Source organism: Paralichthys olivaceus, chromosome 19 (genome assembly GCF_024713975.1).
Source record: "Paralichthys olivaceus isolate ysfri-2021 chromosome 19, ASM2471397v2, whole genome shotgun sequence".
NCBI classification, from domain to species: domain Eukaryota; kingdom Metazoa; phylum Chordata; class Actinopteri; order Pleuronectiformes; family Paralichthyidae; genus Paralichthys; species Paralichthys olivaceus.
In genome coordinates, this window is record NC_091111.1 from 18411930 (window position 1) to 18432861 (window position 20932).

Below are 20932 nucleotides of genomic sequence, written 5' to 3' on the forward strand. Positions count from 1 at the left end.
TGTTTTTTGATTTAGCTCTGAAACAGTCCCTCTTCCTATTATTTTGGCTTGACATTCAAGAACTTTTGTACTTCTGACCTGGATTTTTTTGGCAGGTGAAGCATAAAGTCATCTGGACTTACTGTAAGTGTCATCAACCCACATCTTGTGGTTTTTTTGTGTGTTTACTTCAGGGATGTGAGGGAAAATGATCTTTTTCGATGTTTTTGTAATCACCGAGCGACGTCTACATTTCTGGTCGAGTTTCAGCATGCGACCAGCGTGGGGGGGTTCTTGGTTTACACAGTCCAGACAGATCAGTGTTATCACAAATCAGAGCGTGCAGTTGAACACTGTTTCAGATCATCTTTGATTCTGTGCAGTGGGACGTGCAGGAGCTCGTGTTTCTACTAAGTTGAAACAGATTGGCTGTTGCTGTAGCCCGCGTAGCACAGGCTGCTGTATGCTGTGGTTTGTCCCTCAACTCTGGTGCTCTGACTCAGTCTAAGACAGCAAAACACACACACACACACACATGCGTACTGTCTTCAGCTGCTGTGCACGAGCAGAATGATGGGAAGAAGAGAAGAGCGGCGCTGCTTCAACTCCTCGCTGCCTTCCTGCTGTCAGAGCGATGGCCTACATTCTCGCCTGGAAAAAAAAAAGGCTTGTGCAGCAGACTGTGTGAATTTGTGAGGGTTGGAAGGAAATGGAGGGAAGGAGAGAGGTAAAGGCGAAGAATGAGAGAAACAGAAAGACTGCGTACAGGAAGGAACTGAAAGGGCAAGCGAGAAAACAGAGCATGGAGAGTAGTTGTTGTGATGTGAGTGAGTTTACCGTCGTTTTTTCTTCATTGAACAAGGTCAGGCCCCAAAAAGAAGATTTGCACGATAGTTTTTGGTGTTTTTTTTTAATGGTGTGTGTGTCAGAATGATAATACAGAGAATAGCAGAAGCATAAAAAGAGGTAGAGAACGTTTCTTTCCTGGGTGTAGGATTCTGTGCTGACGTGACGTGGATGTGTTCCTTTGGCCTGAGGACGCTGTCAGGTGACTTAGAGGAAATCTAACAGTTAGCATCTTGTGAACACATGGTGTGAACACATTCTTTGTGAAGTGGAGCATCAAGGTAGATTGTAATTGTTTTTTAAATATGCGGGCGGATAGAGACTCCCAGTTTCACCAGTATGTTGCTGAACAAGGTGCCACCTACATTCATCTTGGGTATTTGTCAGGGCAGATGGCACGGTGGTGCAGTGGATTAAACACAGCAGGAAAGTTCTTGTTTCACTTAAGAGACGTGTATATTCAGAGTGAGTGTGTACATTGTCCCTGTGATGGACTGACGGCCTGTCCAGGAGGTACCCTGCCCCTCGCCTCAGATGTGTTTGGATATCTAAATGTCCCCTCCGGCCTGACTGATGATCTGAATTGTTGACTCTCCGGGGGCAGAGTGCTGTCTACACTCGGGACAGGCCCGCCCGCCTCTCTGTTGTTGTTTTTGAGCTGCACCTGTGAAGCAGATGAATGACCCTGGCTCTCGTGTCAATTCAATTTGAATTTTGCTCAACATTTAAGACTGTTGCGAGGTGTGTTCTTGGAACGACTTCCCAAACAAACAAAATTCAAGCTCTCAGTGCTCCAGAAGTCATCACATCATTTTATACTGAGTTACCTCTTTTAAATCTAGGCTACTGAAAGATGCTGTATAGGTGCTGCCAAGATATATGCATAAACACGTGATTGCATTGTATTCATGGGAACTGAAGAGTTTGTCAAACAAACAAAGTGCATCACAACTGATTCATCTACTGTAACAGCAGGAAAACTGGAAATGCAACCACATTCAAACCTAATCTAATTATATGACCATAACTAGTGGCAGGTGACTGTTGCAGAAAAGGGTTTGTCCTGCTCACGTTGTGGCCGACACAGCCCAACGTGTGCATCTGTTTAGTCGGAAATTCCCAATGTCTTTGAGAAAATAAAGATTTCACTTTTGTTTCGCTTCAGTCTCGCTACTGGCTCAGGGATAAATGATGCAAGGTAAAGGTGAGAGTGCAGGTAACAGTGAGAGCAGTCGTGAGGAGAATGAAACTCTGTCCTCCTGTAATTAACACCATGAGAAACTTTAATGTTGTGGGTGTGAGAGCTTTTAATCAGTTTCAGGACTCGCGGGAAAAACATACTGATTTATTGCACAGTAGCACGGTGCAGCAGTGATCAACATCCACAGAGTGAAGCTGAGCATTTACAGGAAGGAAGTGGATTGTTTGTGGTGAATGTTGGCTGTTGTGTAATGTTACAACACAGGTTTTCACATTATTGTGGTTGTTTATTATCTTTCCGCCCACTCACTGTATCATTCTGTTGTATCTCCGCCAACAAGGTGCAGCTTTCACCCTGTCGGTGTGTTGGTTGGTTGCTTGAAGTGTTTGTCAACACGATTACAAAAAAACTACTGGACAGATTTTTACGAAACCTGAGGGAAGAACGGGACGCGGGCCAAGAGAGAACCTTTTGAATTTTGGTGCAAATCCAGGAATTGTTTTTCACTTCCTTCGACACGGTGAGATTGGGAGTTTTTTTGACATTGTCATGTGGCTGCAGACTCCAGCATGTGAGGGCCGTTTGAATTTATGGTTGAATGCTGTTGGTTGTACTGTGCGGCCTCTTTACAGGAAGCGCTGTTCAGCAGCAGTTATCGATCATGGCTTTTTAAACATGATATGTTGTCAGGTTAGGGAGGTAGGAGATGCTTTGCAGCCATGCTAGTGACTGCTAACACTCAAAACTAAGCTGTTGAACTTTATAAAGTTTATACCTGCTGAATATTAGTGTGTTAGCATCGTCGTCATGAGCTCAAAGAACTGCTGGTTCACCTCTTATTTATCAATTAGCTTTCAAAAGGGAAATCCCGCTGAATCACAGATGAAGCGTCTTGCTCTGATAACAATGACAAAATATAACATGCATTTATAATAATTATAAGTGTCATTACTAATGAGATATAAAATGTGGTCATGTTGAAAACTGAAGTTAATCATAGGTCTCTGTTAATGATTTGCTCTGTGTCTATTTTTCTCACGTGTAGTTCCTTCTAAAGTTTCACTTAGTTCTTTAACCTAACCCTGTTTCACCAGGGGAGTTGGTCGTCTGAAGCATATCGTCTTTCTCCTGATGTCGTCTAAAGAAGGCGTCCGTCCAGCTTCTCTTACTTCCTCTCTCCCAACGTTTTCCTGCTTGTCCCATCATCTCGGGTCGTCCTGCCAGTGTTGTGCCGCGTCTTTTCAGCTGCACTTGACGCATGAACATGTGTGAAGGAAAAACCGGTTTGGTGACAATGCTCGTAATGACTCCAGTGAGCAGAGTTTAAACAAAAGGCATCATGTCGCTGACTACACAGCAGATAGCACCTCACTGTGCACAGTCAGGTTAAGGGAAGACTCTGTGTTTACATACGTGCGGCGACGGTGTGTTTACTGTGAAACTACACTGAACAGTTTTGTACGGGCAGACGGTGAGTTCTTCTCTGCTTACTTGTTTTGGTCTTAACAACAAATTCTGACCTTGATTTAAGTTATTAAAGTGTGTTATCGTGTATATTAATGGCTGGTATGTGATAGCACTGATGTTGGATGGATCTGAACATTTTAAACTAAAATTAGAAAAGTTTTCATTTACTCCTGTGCATGAAATAGATTTTTTTTAACAGCCTACATTCTACTGTTTTTTTTTATTTTTTATCTACAAATCCCAACAGGCTTTAGCTCCACATGTTTGAGTTCAGTTGTTTGGGATCCCTGAGGTGAAGGGATGAAGATGTACTTGTTCATGTACTTTGTCGTTGTCTTTTCACGTTCAGATTCAGAATCATTACTCTTTACCTCAGGTTTTTCTTGATGGTGTAAATTGGGACCATGAAGTTGGACCAGAAACAACCACTATCTCCACTCATCTTTGTGATTCTGCGTCCCTAACAAAGTTCGAGTCTGGCGTTTGTTTGTGGCTCTGATCCGTTAACTCTGTCAGTACAGTTTGACGTCAGTCTTGTGTATGGGTAGTAAAAGAGTTTACCCATGTTTTGAATCTGTTGTGGGGACCTGAATTAGCAAGGTTCACTTTTCTGCTCCGTGTCAAACTTTTCACGACAGGATCACGTCCATGAGAGGGAAGTTGCCGCTCTTTTAGGCATGAGCTCCTCATTTTGTCTTCACTAGTGTGAGTCGCTTTAATTAGAAAATACCTTCTTCGTTCTGTCACCTTTACTCTCGGCCACATTCGTTCGTGCTGCCTTAATGTAAAGTCCCTGACTGCACCCGTGTCACACGGAAGAATCTCATTTATCAACATATTGCCCTAAAGCTTTATGAGTAGGACAAGTATTAGTTTTTATTAATTGTGCATTTCCACTGCATATTTTTTACCCTCTGAAACAATGCAGTTAAAATTTGCTAAACTTCTAAATCAAACACTAAATGTATATCGATTACCAACGTTTAACTCTTTTTGTTGATAAAAGTAAAATTGATGATAAACTGCTTCCCTCACGAACAGGCAACTATTCTTTTATTCTTTGAAGGACATTCCTGAGTGTGTTCGTTCTTTTGTCCACACTTTTAAAAAAAAATATGTTTCCTGAAGATCCAGTGTCAAACACCATATTTACACAAAAGATGAGGAACTTACCACAGATGAGAAAAAAGAAACCACTGTGATTACGGGACACACGCAGCTGTAATTAGTCAGTGAGCCACCACTCAATTGATAGTTGCCAAGCCTGGAAAAGGTCACCTGAATTTTGGCATCAATTGCAGCCAGGTTTCAGGTAAACCAACCAGTCCACCAGATTGTGGGGGAAATGATCTCACACTTCCTCTTTCTTGTTTTCAGCAGTACACAGCCACAGTAAACTTAGATTAAGGTCGTTTGAACTGTAATCGTGTTGCAAACATTGTGACTAAATGTTGTTGTGATACTATTCTGACTCAGATTTTGAGACTCTAAAGACCAACCATCCATCCAGTTATTGTTTACAGGTAAATGCTGCTGCTTCTGCTGCATTTGAGTTCTCATAGCTAAAACCAGTGCAGCCGTCCTGCAGTAAATCCAACCTTCATGAAGGTTTTATTGCCTCAGATAGACGCTGCAGTAGTTAGTGGTGCTGTTGAATTTTACTGCCTTATATGCTGTTTCATTCAATGAGGGCTGAATGAGTAACAGAATCTCCTCTCTTTGTAATTCACATCCTCCAACATGAACATGCAGTTGGATCAAATCTCTCTGCAGCAGATATGGTCAAATCTGAGCAGTATAACCGTCACGAGGGAAAGATTTATTCCATTTCACTGCACGGGTTTCAGCAGGTGCTGTTACATAACAAGGTGTGTGATAAGAACTCACAAGAACTCAGAGCGCCACCGCATGTGATGCTATTCCTCTCATTAGGTGCATATCTAATTTAATAATTAAAGGCAGAGCAGACGTCTGATTTTGGAGTCCTTAATTGACCTTCCTGCCGATAGCATGTGCTTGTACGAGCCGGCAGACAATTTCCACACCTGCGTAGACCTTGTCCTTGACCTGGCTTTGATAGAAGAGGCATAAAGACAGTCACGCTGTTCCAAAACAAGTCAGTTTTGGCGTGATCGCTCAAGCTGAGACTATAGTTCAGCAGCTTCCTCTCAAACTTCATGAAATCAAGGGCAATGTGAAATACAGGCTTAATCGTGTCGTAGTGTTGAAGACAGCTGCAGTTAAGAGCTGTGAAGATGAGGTGGATGTGAGGGGCCGTGCTGGTATTCGTTTTTCTATGTATGTTTAGGATATATATGTTGGACGGATCTTTTTACCATCCTCCTGCAAGAAAGGCGACACTGCTTTTCCTGAGCACACATGGAGCGAGTCCAGATCTTATTAAACATGCTTGACGACTCGCTGATGCTGTCACTCTTGCCAATGAAGTTTCAGCTTTGCGTGCCACCACCAGTACCTGAAATCTCAGTGCGCTCACTTTCTAAAAGATTCATCTGCTATATTTAATTTAAGACAGAAAGTAACCAGATTGAAAGTGAGGACCAGAGAAAGTTGATGTTGAGGTCTTTATGTTTACGCCTGCTCCATTTTCTCCATTGTTCCTGATGCCTTTTCTCAGTTTTTGTATTTTTCTTGAGCAAAAAGACATTTTCAAAATGTCCATCCCTGCTTTTGTTTATGTTGTGTAGGTGGCAGAAAGATAGAGCTCATTAAAGAACAGACCAAGACAGGTTGTTCTTATCAAATTGATAATCTTGATCGATATTTGATGTTTAACAATATAGTGTTTGTATACAGGATGTTTAGGCTTCAAGAAAGTGGGAGGGAGATGAGACGTGTTGTCCATCTTTATATACAGTGTGTACATAGTCTATGGTTTTGATTTCATGAGGCAACAGCAACACCGAGGTGTCCTGGGGTGTCCCAGCAGTTCCCGAATCAAACGTTTAGGACTGAACATGTTCTATAAAAATCTACTGTGAGGTAGTTGTCCCCCACAGAACAAGGAAAGTTGTTAAAACTTTTAAAACCATCTAACTTATCCCCGTTTTATGTGGCAGCAGTGATTTTGGCTGCAGATTGATTCACGATGATGCACTGTCTTGCTGCACCACCAGGAAAAATCAGTGTAGCGCGCACGGCTGCAAGTTTCTCCAGACGGAGTGACTGATCTGCTCGTTGCACCGGGGGGTCAACTCTGTGTCAGCAGAACAGATGGAAACAGTAACAGTGGAGGGACGTAGATCCAGTCAGACATTTACAACCAGCTAATAATGACAAGAGCTCAGACTCGTCCAAACACGAGGCTTTCGACGATGACCACGACGATTTGTTAAGAGACCAGGGAGCTGTGTGTTAACAGTGTTTGCAATTTTAATGGCCACAATTCTTCACTTTAAGGTTGTATTGACGTAAATATATGAACTAGAGGAAGCTATAAAATAACCTTCTCATACGAAGGCACTCCCAACGTGCCTGGTTATTTTCCTGCTAGTGACCCTGTTGTCTTCAGGTCGGTTGTCATGATGAAACATTTGCGTGTGCTCTTTAGAGGTCTCACATATTTTACACAAGCTTGTTATCTGGCGTGTAGATCTCATGATATTGAATGAATTTGTAGGATAATGAAAAACCTACAGTGTTTTATTCTCATATTGATTTCTCTGTCTTTCCAGTCTGAGGCCACCGGGCTTCCCCCCCCCCCTGCACCTGGGATGGTGCCGTGCGACACAGTGGCTGTGGAGCCATAACCCCACCACCACCACCACCAGCAGCAGCAGCAGCAGCAGCAGCAGCACAGCAGCTCCATCATCTCGACTCTGAGACCACCACTGACCTCACCCCCTCCAGGCTCCCCCTTCCTCTTTTTAGCTTTGGTCAGAGCCCTGGACAAGGCCACCACAGACACCACATGACTCACCCACTGAAGCCCTAGATCAAGTAAGGACAGCTGCTCAGCGTTCTGTATGTATGTGTGTGTGTGTGTGTGTGTGTGCTGCAGTACATCCCATTCTGAGACCCAGGTGAATTCAGTGTCGGAGCCTGTGGCACATTCTGCAAGTGACCCTGTTTAGTATTCAGGATCGATTCCCACTGAATATCCCTGGAATATTCTGTCACATCGATCGAGAATGTGTGTAAATTGAGTTTCTGAGGCTGAAGGCCATGTTTGTAGGATGGTGGTGGACCAGAGGTCAATATTCAATATTCTGAGAAGTACAAGCAGGTATAGACACTGGAGCTGGTTTCTTTGTTGTACTGAGCTGAGGACGAGCCACACAAATGTGCCTGGAGGGGGTTCATGTTGATTTGTAATGTTTCTGGTGAGCCTGCAATTAATATGGGATGTAATTACCTAATAATCTGTCAATTATATTTCAATCAGCTGTCATTTTTACAGATGATGTGCATGTGAATACATCGATTTATAAACAAATTCTTAAAGTTAGATTATTGGATCTGCATCCGGAATTCTATTAAAAATCTTTAACGTGAGAGAATGACAGTGTGTTCTCATTTACTCTGCGTGTTTGGCTGCATTTTGAAAGACACTGTCTCCGTGCAGACTAGACTAGAAGAGGACTAGAAAGATAAGACCCCTCTCTCACCGGTCTCTCTGCATTATTCTCCTGCACCATGTGCTCTGAGATTCAGCGCCTCAGAGTAGCTGCAATGCTCAGAGCATCCCAGCAGGTCTCACTAGGCCTCCCATCGCGCTCCTCGAGTTGAAATGAGGACACACACACACACACACCCCCACACTCACAGATTACACAGAGGCAAATTACGCAGCGGAGAGCGGTGATGTTCAATGAGCGATGAATATTCACGTGGAGTTGTCTGTCTGGTAGAGGACACGTTTGGAGATGGGTGTTATTCTAATATACGTGGATCTTTATGATTATATATTAAAGTATTGTGTCGCCATTTTAAGGATTTAGACTGGAATTTAAATGTTTTATGTGCATAGAAGTGGGCAGCTCCCTTTTCATGGCCTATAATAGAATTTTTTTACATTTGGGTCATACATATTGTATGATTTGCTCGTACCGTTTCCCTCATGTATCTTACGCCAGATCTCAGTTTTCTGCTCCCATTGTTTCACGGATGAGAGAAGTGTGTTTGTGCTGCATGCAGTCCTCCGGCTGCACCTCGGCACTGCAGACGGCTCCACACTATGCATTCTATACACTCAGGAGTCTGACGAGATGTAGTAGCGTCTGTCGGAGTCCAAGGTTATTTCTCTCTCTTGGTAAACATCCTGGATCTGGGTCTGCACAGATGGTGGGAAACAATGGACTGAGACTTAACAGGGCATTCAGTCGAGGAGCGGGGACTCTTAAAGGACCACGGCCTGTTTCTTTTTTGGCATGTTTACCACAAATCATGCACACGTTACCTTTTCAGCATTTTAATTTCTGTAAACTAGAACAGCACTTGGAGAGGCCATATCTCCGCCAAGCCCCACCAACTGAGATCACGATTATGAGTAATTAAAGGTAGAAACATTTACATGACCACCTAAATGCGCTGCTTAACCGACAAATGGAGTGACCAGGAAACAGACTGTCATTTCAAAAGCTTTCACCCGTGTCAGTTACATTGTTGTTTCGTGCAGCGGATTTTCAGGTCAGTTTGCTCCGACCGGTTTGATTCCCGGCATCTTCAGCCACGTTCACGTGCGACGGCAGTTTGAACTAGATAATGAGCGCTAGCCTGTCGTTACACACGGGTCAGATGAATCAAACATGCAACACGTGATGACTACATTCAAGGTGCATTCACTCTATTTCTCTGTGGATTTAGTTGTTGGTTCATTTTAAGTTGTTTTTCTTCGTCATATTTGCAGTTTCGGGGGAATTTGGTCGTGTGGAGCTGCACGGATTGCCTCAGATAAACTTCACGAGGAAATTTAAATTCATCTTTTATGTGGCTCATGGGTAAAAACAAACCAAGACTTAATTTTTGACTCAGTAACCGTGTTTCTATTGATTCATTATTTGAGCCGACACTGTCGTCTCTCAGAGGAAGCTTCTTCATGTGCAATGTGATCAATTTAGTTGTGGATGATGATGCTTGCAGGCTGGGTAATATTTATTAGTTTTTGGAAAGTAATATTGCAGCAGTCTCTAAAATTGAGCAAATTAAATCACTGTGCTCTGTTTAAAATGAAGGTCACAACATTTGTTTCGATACTAAATCGCATCTCTGCCTCTTTTAAATTGAAGAGACGACACACAATCAGTAGTCAGACTGTATTTGGTTGTTTTGTAAACAATTATGGCGATTGCTTGTTTTATTGAGGTCAAGTGAGGCGACACAAGCCGCTCTCAGACATCGTTGCTGTACTTTCTGTGGCGTTTGTCATTCACGTATGAAGAAGCAGCAGGAGATTGTCCCAGACACAAAAACTAAATAATATAAATTCTGTTTTTGCTCACAACACATCGACACCGGCGTCAGCCCTTATCACCAGAAGCTCTGGAATCTTGTTATCTTTCCAAGAGGACATATTTGGTGTCTTCTGCGTGTTTGACGCCACTTTATCATCCTGACACATTTGTATTCTTTTGCGTTTGTCACTGAAACGTCATCAACAGATTCTCACACGGACTCAGTCGGACATTTATACTACGGGGCCGGTAGGAAAAACAATCCAGAGATTGTTCTGAGCAACTGACTCAGACAACTCAGGGAGACGAGCTTAATTTTTACAGTTATACAGCTGTGAAATGACGATAAAGGCATTCTATTCTAGTCTACTCTAATTTCAGGAGTAATTCCAGAGTTCTGTGCTTGTCTCAAAGTTACAGAGCTGTCTGCCTGTAATAGTTTATTAATTGATTAACGATGGAATCTGTTTGTGTTTTGATTGAATTCTGGGCGGACTGATTCTAAACCTGCCCTCATGTGGAAGAAATCTCCTGCAGCCAGATGTGTCTTCGCAGAAACACACGCTCTGTGTCAGCGAACCAGCACCCGTGCATACGTTTCATGCAGCACAGGAGAAAATGAGTGCACCGTGGCCCTGTTTGTCAGAAGCTGTGTACATTCCCTGGTCATGTCCTATGTTGGAGAGGGTGGGCCTTAGCAACAGTGACTGAGCAGCTTCTCATGGGCTGTACCAAGTCAGTGGAGCAGAGGGGGGGGGGGCCCAACCCAAGGTGGTCTAAGACTTTACAGGGTTATATTTATTGGGATTTACAAGAGACATGTATTTATATTATATATTTATGTAAATCGAATAAAACAGAAAAACATCTGTCCAGGAGCTGAATGTTTTGATGGATGGTCCGACGCCGTAGATTCTACAAGGAGCTTAAATAATAAAGCTAAAGGTTGTGTTTACTTTGGGCATATTAATGATGGATGATAATGAATTGTGTCGGTCTTGCTCTCTTCTTTTTCTCCTCCTCTCTTCTCTCACATTAACACTGTCCTACCTCCACCCCTCTCTCTCTCTCTGTAATCTACATTATTCATTCCCCGCTCTCTACCTGGTGGTCTCTTCCTCACCTCCTCTTCAAGTGTGTGTGGCGGAGGGGAGGATTACACCGGGGCTCGTTTGTGTTGACTGCGGCTCGTTTGTGTGACAGTGTGACGGAGGCTCTGTTCTCACTGCAGCTGTAGCAGTTCTAATTTTACCTGTTTGAGTCACATGTAAAACAGCTCAGATGTTATAATAAGAGCGAACTGTGACACTGTCATCTGTTCAAAACCGCTGAGTTGTTCACAAGCGAACGGTTCATCTAAGGCCAATTTAACAACAGAGATTTGTTTATTTATAAAGCTCAATGCTTTTACCATCCTACCTGGATGCAAGCGAAGGTGTAGCACTAAGTTTGTTACCTCCGGCTGTTGTGTTTTCGTCTGTGTTGAAATTTGGTGCAGATCCAAGTAAACAATTTGGATGGAGGAACTATTGGATTGTATTATAATATTGTCAGGGTTGTGATTTGTCGCTATGAAAATAAAAAGTGAAGTGAATTGAATATCGTCCCCGTCTGTCTTGAGTTGCAAGGTTGCTCTTAAAAATAAAATAACGCTCACAAAAGAAGCAGCAGGAGTTTTTGAAGGAGTCGCAGAGAAGTTGATTAAACAACCGTAACCAATGTTTTATTAACTTCTAGCTGTTTGTTAATTGACCTCCCTTTTCTTCGGTAGATTCCTATAAGTTCCTACGCATGCTGCTGAATAATTGTTCCTGTTTGTGACATGGTTTAAAGTGTATAACAGGATATTGACACTATTCAGAATATTTCCCCTTTTATCGTGGACGAGTTGCGGGCCTCTGCTGGTACACTGCAATTAATCTTAGCTGAGTGAACTGCTGCTGAACCAATTCAACTCACTTCCAGGTTCAAAGTGATTATTACTGGCAGCAGGACTGGGTGATTGGTATTGTGAACACACTGCTTGTCCTCTAAATGTTGACAAGTCAGGGACATAATGGAAAAAAGAGTTGGAGGTTTATTCGATTCTTTCTCTTCCTTGTTGCCTTCACACAAAAGTCACTTTAATATTTTACATTTGAAGGGTCTGGTTGTGACTGTTTAACATTTAACAACCCAATTTATTCCTTAACTATCACGAGTGAACGAATGAAGCTGGAAACATAAACCTGTTATTATCCAATCATTAAGAAACGGATTAACTTCTAACCACAATGACAATGCACAACCTCTTTCACAAAGGCAAAGCATTATTCTTAGTTTTTCCATAATTTTATTGGCAGAAAGATGGATCTAGAATAAAATGAGGCAGATTGATTGATAATAAGAACAATGTTGAAAGAAAGATGTTCGAGCAGCAACAAACAAGATGATCAGGAAAGTGAACCGGTGCATCAGAATAAAAGAACCTGCTGACGTTGTTATGATGTGGAGGAACAAGGCAGCCCCAATCATAAACACTTATCAGGTGTGAGGAACTGCTGATTATGAAACAGTCTCATAATGGTAGGAAAACAGGAAAGACCAGAAATATGACGATGGTTGTTGATGGCTTGTCGACTGATGGCCAGACACGCCAGGCTTCCCTCGCGGCTTCGGCCTGCGGGAAAAACAAATTGTTAGGCAACGTGTTTTTCATCAGTGTGAATGTGCAGCCAGAGCATGTTCAAGTGTTGGACTTAATATAAATAAACTCATCTATATAGATCCTGCGCAGAGTGCAGGGTGTCCAGTGGATTCTTGGTAAATCATTAAATGTAACTGCATTGTAATTTATGTCCATGCCGTCAGTAAATTGCTCCCGTGTTGACTTATTGCCAAGAATATAAAGGAATATAAAGCACGTGCATAACTTGGGCTTGTCAACCATCAGAAGTGATCAGCATACGGGTGGCAAGGTCACTGTGGAAAGATGGAGCCTCTCTCTCCTCTGCTCACAAGCGTCACTTCACATTAGAGCTGAAACAATCAGTCGGTTACTTAAATGACAGAAAATCAATCACTAGTCCTTTTTTTTTTCCAAGTAAAATTAACTCTTTTATATTATTCTCTGAAATGTAGATTTGCTGATGACTGAAACAAAAAGAAAATCTTATGTTATAATACATGAAAATCCCTTTAACACTATTGGAAAATGAGAACAAGCTCTACTCAAGAGTAAAATAATAGATTACTAATAAAACATTACACCCAGTGTATCTCATGACAACATACATATACTTTAAATTCAAATACCCACTTACTCATGCTTTACAACTAGAAGCTCCACGGATGCTTCTGTTCCTTCAGATTCGTTTTCCGCAGCTTGTTTGAATTATTACTTTGGCTTTCAACCTAACGCCCGATACATTAAAAGGGTTTTAACTTTAATGTTTGTCTAAAGTCATCGTGCAGGTTCACTGATAAATGTCGTCTGCACACGGTTTGCTTCATCAAGTGTTGCAGCGTTCTCTGTTGCCATGGTTACACCCCTGAATCTGCCGGAGCGAGTGAATTAAAAGTTCAGACTGAAAGGGCACTTCCAATATATTTACACACACATATATATATATATATATATATATATACATACACGCATGACATTAATGATAATCGATTATGAAATAGTTATTTGTGTGTAATTGATTACAAATGGTGGACTTATCATTTCAGCTCTACATTCTTCAGACATCCGTTTCCTTATTTATGTAGATGCTTGTTTGTGTTTTGGAGAAAGTGCAGACCACATGCAAATATCTCTGCCTCTCATCACGTTCTTGTTTTTCCCTCTTCTGTTCTAAAAACACACTGAACTGTGACCCGAAGCTGAAGTTCATGCGAGCTGCACACGGTGTGAACCTTACCGCAGGCTTTATGCCACGATAATATGCAAATACAATTTGTGTGTGGCAGTAACAGCTCTTATGTAACAGAAGATTGTGTCTGCAAACCAAACCCTATTGTTTCTCTGGAGGTACTTAGAGAAAAACTCTGATTTTCACAAAAAACAAGATCCAGGGTCGTGTTATCAACATCTGTGGCAGGTATCGTAATGTTTGTCTTTATTTTGTTACTGACCTGTGTCTGTATCGTGTGTTTCCTCTTTCTTAGGTCAGTCGAAGCTGAAAATGAGTGCAGTAGGGGAAAGCCCCCTGGACCCTGCCACGCCAGAGTCACGCAAGAGGAAGGGCTCACCATGCGACACATCGGGGCAAAGGTACAGACCCGGCCACGTCTTTCATTTGGTCTGTGACACCACATTCAAAACAAAGAGATAAAGGAGGGATCTGCTTTGGAATGAACGGACCATGGGTACAAGCCCAGGGGCCCTCGGATTCATGAGGACCCTGTATCAAGGCCTCTTTTCCACGAGATGATAAACAGAATGACAACATAGAGACAGACAGTGGTGACATAAAGATTCAAAACGCTTCAGAGAGACGTTAAACAACAAAAAGAGACTTAAAAACAAAAAGCTCTTGTCTTAACGAGTCAGATAATGAAGTTTGATTGCCTTCAGGGACGGGTGCTGACAGGTCATTTAATAAAAACACAAAAATGTACGATTGCGGTTTATTTATGGCTCGAAAACTGTTCGTCATTTGAGATGTTTTCTGATCGTTTGTTACATTTTGGATCCAATTCCAAATTTGTCAGTGAGAGTCTTGCCTCACACGCTGCATCCTGTCAGTGAGTAAGTGAGTTTGTGATCAAGTTACTTCACTCGTCCGCCAAATGCTACGTTACTCAAGTTTTGGGAGTTTCCCTACAAGCGGTTAGTTTTTTAACATAAATTGATGCAAACAGTTTCTGCCTGACTTTTTGGACAGACTCTAGCTACTTTCCTCAGGAAGGCAGTCGTGATTATCACCCCGAGAACGAGAGGCAAACGTCTTCCTGCGTCTGCGCTGAGAGAAACAAAAGCTGCTTTCACTCAGCCCTGAACTTTTCTCAATTTCACCTGGAAGAATCGTGTGCGTAGGCAAATGTCTGATTTAGTTTAGTAAGAAATTAGTCTTGACCTCGTCTTGTTACCTTGGTCTGAATTTCCCCGGTGTGTGGATCAGTAAAGCTTCATCCGCTCTCTCATCATATCTTGTCTGAGGCGACAGGCATCGTCAAAGAAAGAAAAAGCCTGATGACGAACTAACAAACTAAAAATTATTTAAAGTATTTAATCAGGAAATCAAAAGGTTTCAGATTCCAGTTTGTCCCGTCTGATTTTTTTAAGCAGCACAAGTCCAGAGAATTCACAGAGTGAATCGAAGACATTTCTAACAGGAAACTTGAACTGAACAAAAACAAAATAACTACACGAAGGAGACGCAGAAGATCATTTCAGCTTGTGGTGATAAGGACTGAGAGAGATTTCCCTGTGAACAAGTCTGAGAATCTCCTGTGGCTTTCCTCATACGTGGAAGACAGAAACCCCGGAGAATGTCCAGACCCCATCTTCAAAGTTGATGTTTGAAAACTGTTCAAGAGGTGAAGGATATCAGCCCTTGACGTCGGGAGGCTCTTTGAATGTGTGCGAGGCCCTGGATCGACGTATAGGACGATGAAATGAGAGGAGCGAGAAGCAGAAAGTCGTTTTCTTTGCGAACGGTTCTGAGGAGGAGGAGGAGGAGGAACATGCTGTGTGGTTAAGGTTAGACTCAGCTGTAGTTTGGGCCAAAGGTCAAGGCGGGACATGCAGGGACTAAATAGTGAATGTCCTCACTGTCCTGTGTGTTTGTGAGTCAAAAAGGGGCAAATAACTGATGTAAGCTGATGTAACAGGTCAGTTAGCATTTCTACAGCAGCTACACGCAGCCACTGACCAGCGCATTCACACACAGCAGCGTCCTCCCCCTCCTCTCCCCTCCCTCCCTCCCCCCTCCCTCCCTGCCTGCCTGCCTGCCTGCCTCGCTCGGTTACCACGCCTGTGTGTTCTGGCCGGCCAATGCACTGACCTACTTTTGCTGTTGTCGTCTCTCACACACACACTCTCGCATATACACACAGTTCTTTTTCTTTTTTTCCCATGTTTACCACATACCTTGCTGCAACTCGTCGGTCTGAAAGTATATTATTGCAACTGGAGAACAAGGATCAGCACAACGAGTGCAAAGAGGCTTGAGTTAAAGACGGATTTAACTTATTTTGCACCAACTCCCTTCAACTCACTAATATATGATATTTTTTTACGTAACATGAAAACAAATACCAGGCAGTTTGCGTCACCGGGTGAAAAACTACAGCAATTCACCTGTTTGTTTGTATCAGGGTCAAATTTTTTGTTATTACAATTATTGAAAATATATTGTTCTCTGTTATGTTCATGTTAAAAATCCCATTTGTTATTTATACGATGATAATTATCTAATTAAGTTCTCTGATATCAGACGAATCCAGTGATTCGATGTTTAAAAAGAAGAATTAAATGCACGAAGCCGTTCGATTTCGTTCAGCTGGTTCTCAGATGCTTCGTCCATTTTTAAAAACCCACAGAGATGCATAAAGACGATGTCAAACATGTTGAAACTCCTGTTAACCCCTCACGTGCGTCTTGTGTGTGCAGCCTGGAGAAGAGGAGACGGGAGCTGGAGTGCCGCTACATCGAGGAGCTGGCTGAGCTGCTGTCATCCAACATGGGCGACATCGCCAGCCTCAGTGTCAAGCCCGACAAGTGCCACATACTCAAGAGCACCGTGGACCAAATCCAGCAGATCAAACGGCGTGAGCAGGGTGAGCGAAGACACACACACACACACACACACACACTAGTTAAAACCATGTGCTGTGTCTTCATGGTTCAAGTTTTAAAGGAGACTGAAAGACTTAGAGGTGCAGCTACAGATGTGTCGTAAGCAATTACGGTTTTTTTTTTTTTGGTCTTATTTGTGTTTTGTTTTTCTTCCCGGCAGAGAAAGCAGCTCTTCTGTCTCCAGATGACGAGGTGCAGAAGAGCGATATCTCCTCCAGTAGCCAGGGGCTGGTGGAGAAGGAGGCACTGGGGCCCATGCTGCTAGAGGTAAACAGCACACACACACACACACACACACACACACACACACACACACAAACACACCAAATCATCCTCGCTACTGCTGCTGAGATCTTCTTACTCATTTTCTGTTACGCTCTCTCCTCTTTCAGGCCCTTGATGGGTTTTTCTTCGTCGTCAACCGGGAAGGCCGCATCGTCTTTGTCTCTGAGAACGTGACGAGTTACCTTGGATACACCCAGGAGGAGCTGATGACATCGAGTGTCTACAACATCCTCCATGTGGGAGACCACTACGAATTTGTGCGGAATCTGCTGCCCAAAAGCCTCGGTGAGTGAGCGAGGGCCGTGGGTTTGAATGCAATCCGCTGTGCGATGCCACACATCCTCTAGCTGCAGATGCCAGCGGCTATTATTTTTTAAAACATACTTAATAATGACATTTTCAGTATCCTCACATTTGACAGTTTCCACGCCAGTGAAACATATTAAAGAGGCTGTAAAACTGAGGAGAAGGGCTTTGGCAGCAAAATCAGTGTCAAGTCCCTGATACGGATAATTAACTTAGTTTATTGATGGAAAATAGTGTCGCTAAGCAGAGTTTGAATAGCTGTGAGGAAAGGTAGGAGGATGAACCATGAAAATCTTTAATCAACACAGTTTTAAGTGGTCTACACGACGCTGGAAAAATCTACTCGGAGAGGAAAGAAACGGGGAAGTAAGAGCAGAGTTGTGTGTGTGTGTGTGAGAGTTTAAGGAGCGAGGGAAGAGTGAAACAATGAAACAATGACTTTGTTCACTGCAATAATGTTATTTTAATTTGTGGCTCCAACCTTGAAGAGAGATTATGGTAAAAGCGGAGGGGGTCTGGGGGGAGGGGGGGGGTCGTATAAGGACAAACGATAACGGAGGGCAGCAGGCGACAAGGTTGCTCTGTTGTGTTTTCTGTTGATCTTGTAATCCCTTTTAATTCCGCACCATTCGCTACAGCTGTCCTTTGTCCTCCCTCTGAAATCTGCTCTCACAGAGAAACTTGAAAACATTATTATGATTATTCTTCCTGCAGTCAGATCATTTAAGGTGCTTACTAAAGATTCTATTATTATCTGTTTATCGATTCCTGTGCATAACCTCTTAGTCTGATCGCAGAGGAGGAAATATGCAAAGACAAAGATGCTGAACGTGTTTGCTGCTCATGTTTTTAAAACATATTATATTCTTTGCCAGTAACAAACGTTCTGCTCGATAGAGAACATAGACTGTAAACACCGATACCGATATGCTCGACCAATAATTAACTTCTTTGGTGTTGTTCTTTTTTCCTCTTATCCTCCAGTAAACGGTGTGCCATGGCCGCAGGAAACTGGCCGAAGGAACAGCCACACCTTTAACTGTCGCATGCTGAAGAGGCCGCCGGACGAGGTGGATTCCGAAAACCTGGAGGCGCGGCAGCAGTACGAGATCATGCAGTGTTTCACCGTCTCCCAGCCACCGGCCAAGCAGCAGGAGGAGGGCGACGGTGAGAGCAAACACAACAAGTGCACACGCTCTCTTCTCCGCAACGTTTCATTAACCTCGTCGGGACTTTGCTGGTTTCTCGCCGCAGTTTTATAAACGTTTGACCACTTGTGTGGTTTTCTTTGCACAGACCTGCAGAGCTGCTTGATCTGTATCGCCTGTCGAATACCTCGCGCTCAGCCCGTCAACAGTGAGTCCTTCATCACGAAGCAGGACCCCACAGGTACGCACACACAGACACACACACACATTCAGTATATATTCCAGCATTTGACTTGTGTATAGTTTTTGTTCAGTGTTTTACTTCTATGCATGGATGGAAAGAGAACTCAGATAGAAGTAAAATCACTTTGGTTAAAATAGACTTGGATAAAAGTAAAGATTCATAAAGTTAAAATAAGAAATGAAACTCTGCAGTCACCTCACGGACGCGGGAAGTGAACATCACAGTCCCACATCACGTCAGGTGTGTTTGATTTGTGACGCCGAACGTTTCCGCAGGGTGGTGCATTAAATCAACCTGCGCTTCTGCCTTTTATATCTGTTCTATGAGAATCACAGATACGCAGAGAAGAACGAAAACCAAAAAAACAGATTCCTTGGTTTGACTTTCTTTGTGTTTGCGTGGTGCCTCACATCCAGGGAAGATCATCTCCATAGAAACGAGTGCTTTGCGAGTGACGGGCCGGCCTGGCTGGGAGGACCTGGTCAGGAAGTGCATCTACGCTTTCTTTCAGCCGCAGGGTAAAGAGCCCTCCCACGCCAAGAAGCTGCTGCATGAGGGTGAGTAGCCACGATTGATTGTTCAAACAACGCTCTCAGAAATCACTGGCACGGTCTCTTCCTGCTTCACCATGGTTACCAGAGCTTCAGCTTCAATACCATTAGAATAGATTAAATGTAATGAAGCACTTCAATAACATTTCCTACTTGAAGTTAAGATATTAATGAATATTCAGGGTTTTTATGTAACTGAAAAGATTGTGGAGGAATTTAAATAGATAATTATTGTTTTTGTTCTTGATTCATGCGTGTCTGTTTTTAAAAGTAATCGTCAACCATTTGATAAAACGTAGAAATACAAATCATTTCCTGTTGCCAATACTGATGTCTTGAAATCTGTGTGCGTGTTCCCAACAGTGATGACCCACGGCAGCGCCATCAGCCCGCTGTACCATTTCTCGCTAAGTGACGGCACCCCACTCAGCGCTCAGACTCGCTGCAAGTTCTTCTGCCCCCCCAACCCTGATGTTCAGCCTTTCATCATGGGCTTTCACACTATTGACAGGTACGTTACTGTGAATGTTTGTTTCAGTCTGAGTCTGACAAAACCACTCTTCTGTTCCATGTTGTTTTCTTTTAAAAACTACGCATTTATGTGTAAACCTGAACACTAATCGTCGTGAAGACATACACAGGATTAAATCTTCACCTGTTCGACAGCGTTTGTTCCTCTTCTGTCACATGGTCTCAGTTTACAGTCATCTTTTATTTTCCCGGTTTTTCCCAGGGAACACAACACTGCTAGCTCTCAGGAAAACACTACACCGACCCTTGGCAGCCTTGCCCAAACTCCCTCCCGCTCCCCAACCCTTCCCCCCGGCAGCAACTCAACCCAAGGATCAGGCCTCGCCTCCTCAGGCCTTCACCCCAACAACAGCAACGCCTCCTCCCACGGACACAACCCAGCCACGCCCACGGGCTACGTGACGCCCTGTCGGACGTGTCCCCAGCAGGTCAACAGTCCCTCTCCTTTGAGCAGCCCACTCACAGCCACCCCTACCTCTTTTATGTCACCCAGGATGCCACGGGCCAGCCCTGGGTTAGGGGGAAGCCCTCGGGTACCGGGGAACCCCTTCTCTCCCTCCACGCCAGGCCTCCATTCCCCAACCGGGGCGCTGAGCAGTGGAGGCAGCCTCAACCGGCAGCAGTCTGGTGGTGACGGTGGCACCAGCTGTGGGTCAACGGGGTCTTTCTCCCTGTCCTCCCCTGTCCCCCAGAGACAAGCCAGTACACCCACCGGCTCCTCCACTCAGCCTCCGTCAGTAAAACACCCAGAAGGAGGAGAAGGCGGGGGAGAGGACTCTGTTAAAGCCCCCCTTCCTTCCGCCTCACAGCTGGGTATCCCCAGACTCAGCTTGCTCCTGGAAATCAACGGGACAGCAGTTGAGTCTAACAACAACAACAGCACCCACTGCACCTCATCACCTCATCCTCCGAACCCCGCTCCGGCCCCACAGTGCCCTGCCTCACACAGTACTCTCACGGAGCGACACAAGATCCTCCACCGGCTGCTCCAGGACAGTAGTCCCAACGACGCCTCCACCGCCGCCGAGGACGGACTAAACAAAAACGAAGTGGAGATCAAGAAGGAGCCGCCTGCCTGTCCAGCACTTACCGCATCGTCCAAATCCAGCTCCAGAGAGCCACAAGACCACCAGTTACTCCGCTTTCTCCTGGATACAGACGAGAAGGTGACCATTAC

At 43.8% G+C, this 20932-nt stretch overlaps 1 protein-coding gene across 2 annotated transcripts in view; it reads left to right on the plus strand.

Moving 5' to 3' along the window:
* Positions 1-20932, plus strand: part of ncoa1 (nuclear receptor coactivator 1) — a 33181-nt gene that overhangs the window by 4007 nt on the left and 8242 nt on the right. For both annotated transcript variants that reach the window (XM_069514884.1, XM_069514885.1), the window contains exons 2-11: positions 7189-7453; positions 14056-14161; positions 16505-16671; positions 16851-16957; positions 17083-17260; positions 18266-18448; positions 18578-18670; positions 19090-19230; positions 19588-19735; positions 19958-20921. In XM_069514884.1, coding sequence (XP_069370985.1) covers positions 14073-14161; positions 16505-16671; positions 16851-16957; positions 17083-17260; positions 18266-18448; positions 18578-18670; positions 19090-19230; positions 19588-19735; positions 19958-20921 — 2070 coding nt within the window. In that variant the 5' untranslated portion in view covers positions 7189-7453; positions 14056-14072. The remainder of the gene's footprint in view (positions 1-7188; positions 7454-14055; positions 14162-16504; positions 16672-16850; positions 16958-17082; positions 17261-18265; positions 18449-18577; positions 18671-19089; positions 19231-19587; positions 19736-19957; positions 20922-20932) is intronic.